Source organism: Nelumbo lutea, chromosome 1, assembly GCF_056320005.1.
Source record: "Nelumbo lutea isolate HS-2025 chromosome 1, American lotus-T2T, whole genome shotgun sequence".
NCBI lineage: Eukaryota > Viridiplantae > Streptophyta > Magnoliopsida > Proteales > Nelumbonaceae > Nelumbo > Nelumbo lutea.
In genome coordinates, this window is record NC_142684.1 from 5,234,672 (window position 1) to 5,246,520 (window position 11,849).

Consider the following 11,849-nt stretch of genomic DNA (forward strand, 5'->3'; position numbering starts at 1 on the left):
CAAGAGTCATGACATGTCTCCAACATTTAATTTCATTCTCTCCAAACACAGAACCACCTGATTCTACCTTGCTTTAGCCTATTTCTAGCTGACTCGGGCTAGGGATGCAAATCTGTAGGGGTGTCAATGGACCAGTTTTGGGTTGGACTCCGTCCAAATCAAAATCAATTTGGACAGATTGGATGGACCAATAAGACATACTGAATTTGGATGGACTGGACGGACCAATATGACATAAATTTATATTGGATTGAACCAATATCTGGTCCATTGATAAAAGATAACAACATAGGTGTCAATGAACCAGGTTTGAATTGAAACCAATCTAAATTAACAGGAATTTGAACAGATTGGACAATCTCTGGATTAGTCCAAAATGGTCCAAAATATTCATTAGACCGGATTGGACCAGGTCTATTTGTTATCGACTCACACTGGACTGGAACTGATTGGACCAAACCCAGTCCAATTGACACCCCTACAAATTGGGCAATGTTAGCTCAAATAAGTTGGGTGTGGTTGGGTTAGGATTGAAGTTTATTTAAGGTTGGGTTAGTGTTGATATCAATCAGACCTAACACAAGCCTGACCTGCATCTCTACTCAGGAGAACATTGCAAACTCATCAAAAGTATTTTTGGGCTTTTCACAATCAACCAAGCCCAACCCAACCTAGTGCTACATCATACTAACAGCACACTTTGCAAAATTACAACATTGCATGCCATTTGTTTGTAGACATAAAAAATTTGGGTAAATTATAAATACACTCTGTACTATGATGGAATGCATTTTGGGACAAATACCCCAGGGCGTGTTAAGTTAGATGATGGAATGCATTAAATTACCAAAATATTCACCTGAACTTTTCTTATTTTCTTTTTCTTGCCCTTTTCTATTAAACCCCAATCCGAGAATACCTCCATTTTCTCCAAAGGAAACTACATAAAATAAAAAGAATAAGTCCACTGACATAGAAAAACAAATATCTTTAAATTTTTATTTCATTTCACTGACATGAATGTCTCTCTTCATCTTAAGTTATGTACTCATTTCTCCAATAGACCAAGAAAAACCAAATAAGACGTTAACTTTATATCTATCAAAAAAAAAAACCTCTACCATTTCATCTGAATATTGAATTCAGGCAGAAATCTGCAATGATCTATTAGAGCAACCAAGGACTTCAATATTATATTTAGAAAATTAATCAAATTATAAATTATTCAAATAAATTAAAAAAACGTAATTTGAAAATTAATAAATAAAAAATAAACTGCTGAAAGAGAATCTTTTTCAAAATTAACTGATATAACTCCAATGGAGGAGTATTTGTTGCAAACAAAGTTCAAGGGGGTAATTGTCACTAACCCCATAGTATGGAGGTCATTATAATTTACCCTAAAAATTTAAAATTTTCTAGAAGCCAATAAATGGATTTAGTTTTACAAGATGAGCATTCAAAGTTCAAATGGGCTTTCTCTGATCCAAGGCCTAAATCTGTAATGTCATGGCCATGCCCCAATAGGTCCAAGTGTAGTAGGGTAGGTCTTACTACAGAACCATTAATTTCTCCAAAATAAGAGTGTCACGTAAACTAAACCTAATGCCTACTCATTCAAATTGATAGTTGCTAAGTGGGGCATTCCGACACCTTTTGTTCCAATCAAAAATGTCAAAGAGTTATAGTCCACAACATTCACAACCTGCACAAATTTGCTTTAAGCCTCTGGAAGAAGAGAGAAGGCACTTCCTTTTCTCTACTTCACATCTAGACCAACTTTCCAAGGGAAATTAGTTTTCATCTACATTTTAAATCAAACATGAAGCCCAAAATGAAGAAAAACTGCATCAACACCTCAAGGTGTTTCAAAAAAACAAACCTTTAGTCTTCATCTTCACCCAGGTTTGTCATGTAATCGAATAGACCAAAGAGAATGGAAATCCTTATATATTCAATTTTGTAATTTTTTTTTCGTGTTAGTTAAGTATATGACATCATGTGTCAATAAATTTCTTTTATAAACCAGTCAAACCCTTTAATCTTTTGAATCAAAAACAAAAAATAACAACTCATGGCTTTTCTTTTATCAAGTCCTTTGACACTACTAGTTTGATCCATGCAAGTACTCCAGTGCTGGAACCAATTCTGCTAAGTACTCCAATGCTGCTAGAACCAATTCTGCTATGTAGAACCAGAAATTTATCCAAACCATCTTTTTGTAAGAAAAAATTTTGATAAAAATCATATATTTTTCTTTTTCTGCAAATATGTTATTTATTGTCTTTCTACCTACTAGTATGTGTATGTATGTGTACCTACTAGTATGTGTATGTATGTGTATGAATGCATAATTGCATATCAACAGTTTTAATTTTGCAGCATAAGTATGACAACTATATTCATTTTCACATAATAATGCTAAAACTGAATTGGTGTCAAGCCTTGAATATAGGAAATAAGTATATATGACAAAAGGAAAAAAGGTCAATCTAAACCCAATCCAAAAACTTAGAGTTGAGTTTAGGGTTAGGATTGGGGGTTCAATAGCTTGGGTTGGGTTTGGGTTGATCTCAGCCCAATCTAATCCGGCCCAAGTTGCACCCGTATTTGACAGAACCTTCTTTAGTTGTTTGGTGGTGATGAAAATGAGACAATCGAACAATGAACAGATGGCTGCGTTTGAAAGAGGTATAAAACCTCATCGGTGTAAAACCTCGCAACCGGTTTAGTTTTATCGATGTTTGTTTAGTGTAAATCAAGGTCGATGTAAAACTCCACTCCAGTTCAGATTTGTAAGTGTTTAGATGGAGTGGAGTTTTACATCGTAAATCAATGTAAAATATTACTTATGATGAGGTTTTATATCAATTGTTGATGTAAAAACTACATCAATAAGCACATTTAACGGTTTACATTACGGTTTGGTGTGAAACGTTACATCGATGACGTTTTACATCACTTCCAAACACAGCCTTAATAAAAAAATGTATTTGCATAATTTTAAACGTCTAAATGGAGCAACATGAATAGGTTAAATTGGGTTGGAGATCATACACATATTAGCAATATGGATTTAGCGATGGTGTTGGTGGTTGATTGATGGGTTGGTTTTCAACCATCGTCCAACCCAATCCAACTGGAGAAGCATTTCCTTGGGCTGTGGCCATGTTGCATGCGACCCCGATGAAATGCGATGCCTTAAATTTCTTATAAACAGATTGCTATCGAGGGGTCTCCAGATTGGTGGCAGGAAATGCAAGCTCAATCAAACCCATCCATTTCTCACCCCTAATTACAGTTTGCAGATTTGAAATTTTAATTTATCTCCATATTTGTAATAATCCAACACAGGATTTATGTCAGCAGGGTTGGTTTATCTTGCAAATTGCTTTTTGCCTGTTCTACCCGTATTTAAGTTGCTAGTTAGTTATGACCAGTTCCAATACTTGAACAGAAAAGAGGGAGGAAGATCGTCAATGAACCATTCACCCAGATTTCACGCCAACAATACTCACTGACCTACTACCGGTCCAATATTCCTAGAGCCAAAGTTTTTAATGGCCAGCAGTGGCCGAACATGTCCAGACCCAGCTTTTCAGGGCTAATCGAAGAGACCTCAACATACCAATCTGAGTATCTGACAAAGAGCAGCCGACCCAGAATAGGGCCAGCCACCGACACAGCCTGGCTCGACTCTCGTTGATGGTCCCATAAGGAAATGCACTACGGACCCAAGGCAGAGGCAGAGGCAGTTTCCACAAGTAAACAAAACGGATCATAGTGCTATCTATCTGTTTTGGTGCATTCTTTTCCTTGGGGCATTGCCAAGGACAGGATTTTTGCTGCTCCACTTGAATGGACAAGACAGAACAATTATGGTACGACTCCTGTATTCACTTCTCAACTGGTTAGGGATGGAAGCAAACCCATTTGTCTTTTAGACCAAACTAGGAATCAAGCTGGAGCTGGACTCCACCCAGTGTTAGACGCCTCCTAAATCATTCAATCCAACTACCCAACTATCCAAGTGGTGGTGGCTTCTGACTTATCACTGGTGTGGTAAATGAGGGTGGTCCTCTGAACCACATGGACCAGAAGGTTGAGTCTGGCTACTGAATGAACACCACCAAAGGACTACTTGCAATTGATCATTATTTGCTATCTTCACTTCTCCGGTGTGTTCGCTTATATTGTGAAGTGTGAACATATTCAACTAGAGCTCCAAAATTGTCAAGCGTTCCAGACGTTGGACCCAGTAGCTATTCCTCCAAGATCCCAGAAGGATGTGGCTGGATTATTGGAGGCAAATAGAAATCCCTACTTAACCTTTTTCACTCTCGACCTCTATCCCACCTGGAATTTTCAAATAAAGGCAAAGGAAACAAAACGAAATTATCAAACACTTGGAATTCGAATTCAGTCTTGAATTACACATGGAACAATTTTCACTTTTCAGAACCAGATGGCATAAGTGCATAACACATTTTCTAGCTTAAACTTCTGATCCAAACACACCCCCTATAGGTCCAACATTTTATTTTCTTCAACAGTGATTCTGGTGATAACGGGTGGCCTTGGCATCACCACCAAACCCTTCTATTTAGACATCTAACAGTCTCCATCTACCAACTCGTCTACTTCTGGTGAAAAAGACCTATGAAAATCGGGGGGAAGGATTCCACCAGGGGTGATCATTTTCATCCCAACCCGGCCCACACCAGCCAGTAATTATTTATATAAATTAAATATTACATATGTTTATGTGTCATTTCATATTATTACTTATATTTAATATAGTGTATTTAAATATTATAATATGACACATTATAATGTGTATTATATTACAGTATTAACATATATTTTATACATATATTATTTGTTAATTATTGTATTTATAATATATTCATATTTAAAACCATAGGCCCAGGAGAAGGCCTGGCCCAACTCAGGCCCAGGTGGGCCAAGGCTTGGGCCATAGCCCTTATAACGGGTGCTAAGCCCACCAAGGGCCCGGCCCATGATCACCCCTTCCACAGAGCCCCCAAACTAATCAGTTTCTTCCACCCAAGTCAGCACTGAACTCTCTCCTGTTATGTACACCAGAAACAAATGACTTGTTTTTGCGTCTTTCCAGATTATGTTGGCAGGGCTTCAAGCAATTTGCCTTAAATTGTAAAAGCATACTGTGTATGTAGAGTTCTGTGCAACAAGCACAAATAGAGAATCCCATTTGTAGATTTAAAATTTTTGTTCATTACTTCCTCCTGTTTTCTTTTGAAATTTTGAGTAGCTTAAGCAAAAGCTACTTGGCTTTCAAGCACAAGTTTTTTGACCAATTCTTGGCACTCTTGATTTAAATACAACTTGGGCAAATACAATATACAGAATAGCTTTGGCTGTAACGAGTTGAAACAAGCTCTCCTTTGTTCTGGGACAGTAAGGTTAATCGGCGATGGCTTATTATTCCTGTTACACACACACACACACACACACACACACAGAGAGAGAGGCATAGATCAGGTTATACATTCCAATTGCCAAATAAAAGGTATTCACAAACAAAAAGGAAAGAATGAATAGTTTGTTAAGTGACAGGATTTTGGTATTGATCCAGAGTCAGATACAATCCTCGAAGGTTCACAAATCACAAATGCGGTTGTGCAGCGTTGAACTATTGGAAAGGAACTTTCCAATTAGGGGGTTTAGAGTATATTGTGTTTCACAAATTCAAATTGTAGGCATATGTACAAATAACATTGGTTGGACTATTTCTCCTAGTCTACATATACAACAATCTCAGCAGTGGGCACCTGACATATACCCACCACTCCCAACCACCGAGTATCATGTACAACAATCCCAGATTTCTCAGACCCGGATTTTTTACAAGTCCTTTTGAGCTCAAAACTAGTAGAGAGATATGTATCATCATCTAAGCTTTGCCCCAATTATATGCAGTCAGCTACATGAATCTGTTTCACAATTCCGTTATGTTTATTGTCATCCATTGTTAAATTATTTTTTTTGCGATGACTGATTATGCAATTTTATTAAATCATTCATCTAAAAAAATTAACAATGGATGACAATAAACATAATGGAATTGCGAAACAGATTCATGGAACTGACCCCATAATTGGGACAAAGCTTAGATGATGATACATCCATTGTTAATTATTAGCATTTAAATCATTTCTTATCCCATGTGTGCATGTGTATGTGTATCTCAGCTATCTGGGTATTGGGAGGGTGGACTGGATACAGTCCAAACCTTTGGCATTTATGGCACATGTGGCTGCTCTCAGGATAGAGCAGCACGTGCTACACCCACGTACTGACGTGTTCACAGAGCCTGAGCCTCAGAGAGAGATTCTTTTCCTGATAAGACCTGGATATCTTTTTTTTTTTTTGGTGTATCTGCCTACAAAGGAGCATAGGCAGATATGGTGGAATGTTAGTCAAGAAAAAAAATATACTTTATGTCAAATCAGATTCATGTGCTACACCCATTATGACAGAGTCAGCAAGTGACTACAGTATAAGCCCACGTATTTCCATGTTATAATTCGTGGTAGCATCTTTTTGTTTCAGAGCATTTGAGGGTTCTCCATCACTTCACGGAAAACCATGGATGCTTCTGGGTTTTCTTGGGATCGTGAATATCAACAAAACTATCCATCCTTATCTAACAACTTCAAGTGAAATTGAAAACACACCTGTCTCCTCCTTCTGCTATGTATAATGTAGCATGAGCGGACCATGACATAGCATGGCAGTAGTAAGCCAGCCAACTGAAGAACAGAAACCTGAAAATAAAATTTATTCAATTTCAATACCACGTCTCCCATTTATAAATAAACAAATAGCACATAATGGCTTGTTTGTATTCTTGTTTCATGCTTGTTATGCATAGACAGCATGTCCTTTTGTAAAGCATTGATTCGAATACATTTGTCTGCATGATACACAAATTCAAAATCAATGTCTACCAATGACCAATACATGTTAAATCGCATATGCTGCATTAATGAAGTATGCAGTGAACTAGTAGTACCATACTCTATAGATTCTAGAAAGGCATGCTTTTCTACATCAATCTCTAATCATGAAATACAAATGTCTGGATGACATCAATAACTTCATGGAAAACTTTGACAAGTGGGGGGTCAAAAAAATAATGAAATTTACTTGTCATCGTGTAGCTTTTTGAACAATTAAGGAGGAGGGCCAGTCTTGCAAGGCCAGAATTTACTTATTTAGAACATTTTTCACCAATATTTGCGTAATTGTATGCACATTTACATGGCCATGCACAATTCTGTACAAATAGCCTTAGTGTCAATGTCATAACATATGTAGTTATACATATACAGCATTTTCTGCATATGAAGCTGGTACATCTAAATGTATACACCTATATTAAATATTGTCAAAGCAGCAGTGGACTCACATTGAAGAAAGTTGACGTTTCCTGCAAAATCCCAGAGTCCCTTGTGATCATCAGAGTATTTCGAATAAGCAATATTAGCATCAACTGCAAAGATTAGCAAACCCACATTATCAAGCTCCCAGTGGTGCAAAAGCTTATAAGCACAAGAAAATATCATTTCTTTTTCTGAAAAGGTAAATACAAGTAATATTTTTTTATGGCAGGAGTAATATGCTTACAATGAGAGCAATGGAACGGAAGAAGGCAACAGCTCCATTGTTTGCAGCAGCATATTCATCATATTGTGAACGGAGTAACTGATGCTCTGCAGCAGTTAGAGCTAGAAAATGTGGCTCGTGGAGATCATACTGTTGACCCCATGCTTGTCTAATTGAACTGGAAGTTAGAAAAAATGAAAAGGGAAAAGGTCAACTTCCTGAGAACAAATAGGGAATTGTGTCCATAAAAGTGCACAGATGGAAAAGCTAAGGCAATTTAAGAAGGCAGATGTCATGATCAAACTAAAGAAAAAGTACTTTAGCAATTATTTTCTATGATTAAACCATATACATTCAGGCTAAAATACATCACAAAAAAATGGGACTCACAATTCAATGGATCTCAATAATGAAGCCAAATAAGGGGAAAAAAAGAAAAAGAAATTGCTCAAAGCATTATTTCTTGTGAAAAGTTAGGAGCAGGTGGAGCTTCATGTAGGTCACAAACTTATGCAATGATTTTGAGGTTCCAGTACAGAGAATAACCATAAGGCATCATTCAAATACATAATGAAAGGCTAGGCACAGTCTAATTTTTTAGAATTCCCTATATAGTCTTTTGGGTTTGTTAAGTCATTTTTCTACTTAATGTTTTTTTACCATCCAAATGAACCAGCTGATGAAAATGGTTACCAATAAGCACCTTCCAATTTGGGGTCACTTTTTAGGAATATTTGTTGTTTGCGTATTGCTCAGTATGGATGCCTACAATAACATCCAATATTTGCCCCAACTCATGTCCTCATTCAAAACAACATTTAGAGAAGCATTTCAGGCTCAGGGTTAAGACTCAAGCCTTGGTAGGATTTATTATCAAAGATGACATTCCACTATACATATCTGAATTCTAAAAGACAATAATATTGATCCAATCACTAACCTAGTAATCACTTCAGAAACTCATGGTTCTTGACCTTGAACTAAATGAGAAATAAGTGACAACACTAAGTAAGAAATTTAGGCCATTCCCGCACCCCCAACCTTAAATTCAAGTAAGATCTTCAGAATTCTGCTATTTCATTTCCTAAAGGCCACCTCAAGGGGACATTCAGAGGAGAACAACTATAAAATTTTGGGATAAATTATATAGAAAACATAGAAAAAGGAAGGATAAAGTAGTAGAATCAATCAAAGACATGAAACATTGTAAAGGAAGGATAGAAGTCGCAAGTTTTTTCAACTTGGATCCATTAAAAAATTTAAGCAAAATTTGAGTCCCAATTCAAACCCAGGACTTGAAATGTTGTCCTTCACTCATGCAAAAGCTAGATTGCCCTTTGAGTCTGTGCCAATGTGTAATAAAAAAAAACAATAATCTGTGGTCTGTGCCAACACTTTGACCTCCCAAGATCTTTTTTACCCCAAAACCTTTTCAAGACTTTCTTTTTCTTATTATATTTATTGTCTTCTAAAATCACTTACATAATTTAAAAGCACTTCTATAAAATCTTGATAGTTACTTGCCAAAAATTTTAATATCAATTTACGGTTGCATTATCATGATGTGATATCTAGAAGTTGACAGTGCTGAAGTAACTTCAATAAATAGGAAAGCTATGTATGGTATTAGTAAGATGGAGGATAATAGGAAAAACTACCCAGATTCTCCTACAAATAATGACATCCATTTTTGCTATTTTCTGCCTAAAACTCATCTAGCTTGTTAGTTTCTGATAAGCAACCAACACCATAATTGTAGGATACAATCTGATCTTTTAGTATAATGATAATATTTAATATCTTGGGCTGGCAAGAAGGAGAACACAGATTCAAGTCTGAGAATGTCCATTTCATGCTAACAATGCTGAGGGTTAGGTTCATATCCAGTTCACCCCTCCCAAGACACCAGATAGGTGGAACCAACTTTGGGTAATGGCCCTTTTAAAGAAGTAAAAACCTTATTATAAAAAATATAATAAGTGACAATGACAATTGTAAGAAAGATCCAGATTAGTAGTTTAAACTTTAAAATATGTGAAGTAGACTACAAAAAAACAAGGGAAAAAAAGCACACCTGCTAATTACCAGACTTTAAAAGGTCTTAAAAACTATTATAACATATAAAAAATGCACAGATAAAAGAAATGAGGCTAAGGAATAAAGAATCATCTAAAAGATACCTGATATCAATTGCCATGCCATCAGGATTGGTTCTGGTAGGTGGAAGAGAGTAATTAGGCGAAAAAACCTAATAAGCAAGGAAAAACACAAAGTTTATGCTTCAAAATGCATTCATATATGCTTTCATAGAAACATGTAATGACGGTACAAAAATAGCTGGAAAGTATAAAAAAAAATGAGACTGTTATTGGGCAAGCCAAAAACAAACCTGATTGCAGATTTCGCAGGTAATATCACCTTTCTTGTTGCACCATTTCTGAATGCATTTCCTATGAGCAAACTGCGTACCAGAAAGAGGGAAAGAAGAGGTTGGTAGGAAATTGGCACAATTCCATAGGCTCAAAATATAAGATCTTTTTTTTTATAAATATAAGATCCGAATGAGAGAAAAGAACAATAATGTAGATATAGACAATGCAGAACTCCAAAACATTAAATCACAAAACCAATATAGTGCTCAGAGTGGAGATGCTAAAAAACTACCACTAAAAACTAAGAAAGAAATTCAACAATAATTATAATATGAATCATAGATATGAGCCACTAAAGCTTAAAATGGTAGCGACCCATAGATGATAGAAAATAAAATAAAGCCTAAATGATATAATCAATGGACAAATGCACACACAATCCCTAATTTAAGTATAAAAGAAACTAAGAAATTATAACAAACCCAAAGCTTATCAATGTACACCAAAATTCTTCTCCGATGAGAAGTGCAATATGGAAATTCTTCAAGTTCTTCAGAAGTAGTTAAGAAAACCCAACATGCAAAACCATCCAATACAAAAATCACATTAAAAGTACACAAACCCCAATAGAACAAAATCAGAAAACTCCAAATGTTAATTTTCAGAGCCCTGGGCGCGAAAAACTGCAAATCGAAGGCCCTAAAGCTAGAACAGTCGAAGTACATACAACAGAAAAAAAAAAAAGGAACAAAAACCCGGGGAGTAAATACTCGAGGTCATCCATGCAGAGATTAATATTCCAAGGGCATACCGATATGAACAAATTTGAAGGCAAAGGATTTAAAACTCAGACTCATAAACCAGAAAAAACAAGTCTCGAAAATCTAAAAGAAGTCACCGTTTTATGAAATCCAGTGACCCATTGTTTCAAATGCAAAACCCAGAAGACCCAAAAAACAATAAATTAGAAAGGCAAAACCCAAAACCAGAAACCCCAAACCGAAACAAAAGAACTTCATCAGCACAAATTAACCAAAAAAATACAAAAACAAACTTTGGCGAAAAAACAACAAGAACTGAAACAATCCAGAAGAGAAAAAAGAGAATAAAAGAAAAACACAATCCAAAAGATATTAAGAGAAACCCAGAAAGGACAAGACCTTAAGAGTGCCACTACAACCGCAAGGAGCTTCCATTTCGTGCTCTTCGTCTTCCTCCTGACAAATCCTGCACTCAATCATCTCCCCCTTCTTCTCTTCTTTCTTCGAACAACCCTCTCCATTATTCTTCACAAAAACTCCATTATTTACAGAAACATTCTCCACGCCATCACCCCTCGCCATCCTCTCATAACCTTCATTTACAGAATCAAAGCAAGTCGAAGCAATAATCCTATCAACACAGACCATGAAATCATCCACCATGTTGACCGTCTCTCTCTCTCTCTCTCTCTCTCTCTCTCTCTCTCCGAGCAACAACGGAAGAGAAAAACAGAGCAGGTGTGTGTTCAAAAGAAAACAAAATCAGTCCTTGATTCTCAGATAGTTCCCAGTATACACATTTAAATAATTAAATTACCCTCACAAAATCATCGAAAAGGCAAAATTACCAAATGCCAGGAAGGATTATTAACGGAAATTCAGGTAAAACTTACGTATAATTCCCAGAATACCCATAAAATTAAAATAAATCCCTGAAACTTTGCACATTAATTATTATCTCTAATAGGGTAATCATGTCAGTTCAAGACCAGAACTGATATTTTTGGAATCCAGGTTGTCTGTGTCTGGTTGAATCCCGAAAATGCCCCTATTCTCCGTAAAATAT

At 36.2% G+C, this 11,849-nt stretch overlaps 1 protein-coding gene across 2 annotated transcripts; it reads right to left on the reverse strand.

Annotated features, from left to right (window-relative positions):
* Positions 1-5,232: 5,232 nt before the first annotated feature.
* On the reverse strand, positions 5,233-11,623 carry LOC148873294 (uncharacterized). Of its 2 annotated transcripts, XM_088964402.1 has the most exons (8): positions 11,183-11,563; positions 10,040-10,111; positions 9,831-9,898; positions 7,672-7,828; positions 7,454-7,537; positions 6,904-6,958; positions 6,720-6,809; positions 5,233-5,469 (listed from the first exon to the last, which is right to left on the reverse strand). In XM_088964402.1, the coding sequence occupies exons 1-7, from the start codon at positions 11,444-11,446 to the stop codon at positions 6,736-6,738; spliced, it is 774 nt and encodes a 257-aa protein (XP_088820528.1). In that variant the 5' UTR covers positions 11,447-11,563; the 3' UTR covers positions 5,233-5,469; positions 6,720-6,735. The 2 variants fall into 2 exon arrangements, with proteins under 2 accessions (XP_088820528.1, XP_088820529.1); XM_088964403.1 differs by lacking the exon at positions 6,904-6,958 and having other exon boundaries at positions 11,183-11,623.
* Positions 11,624-11,849: the final 226 nt, after the last annotated feature.

What these genes read in the sequence shown, in the direction of transcription:
- LOC148873294 (XM_088964402.1), bottom strand. Translation starts at nt 11,446, where the DNA reads ATGGTGGATGATTTCATGGTCTGTGTTGATAGGATTATTGCTTCGACT. An exon ending in GGCATGGCAATTGATATCAG is followed by an intron (nt 7,829 to 9,830) that starts GTATCTTTTAGA and finishes TCTAACTTCCAG; the next exon opens with TTCAATTAGACAAGCATGGG. An exon ending in ATGCTGTCTATGCATAACAA is followed by an intron (nt 6,810 to 6,903) that starts GCATGAAACAAG and finishes TTTTATTTTCAG; the next exon opens with GTTTCTGTTCTTCAGTTGGC.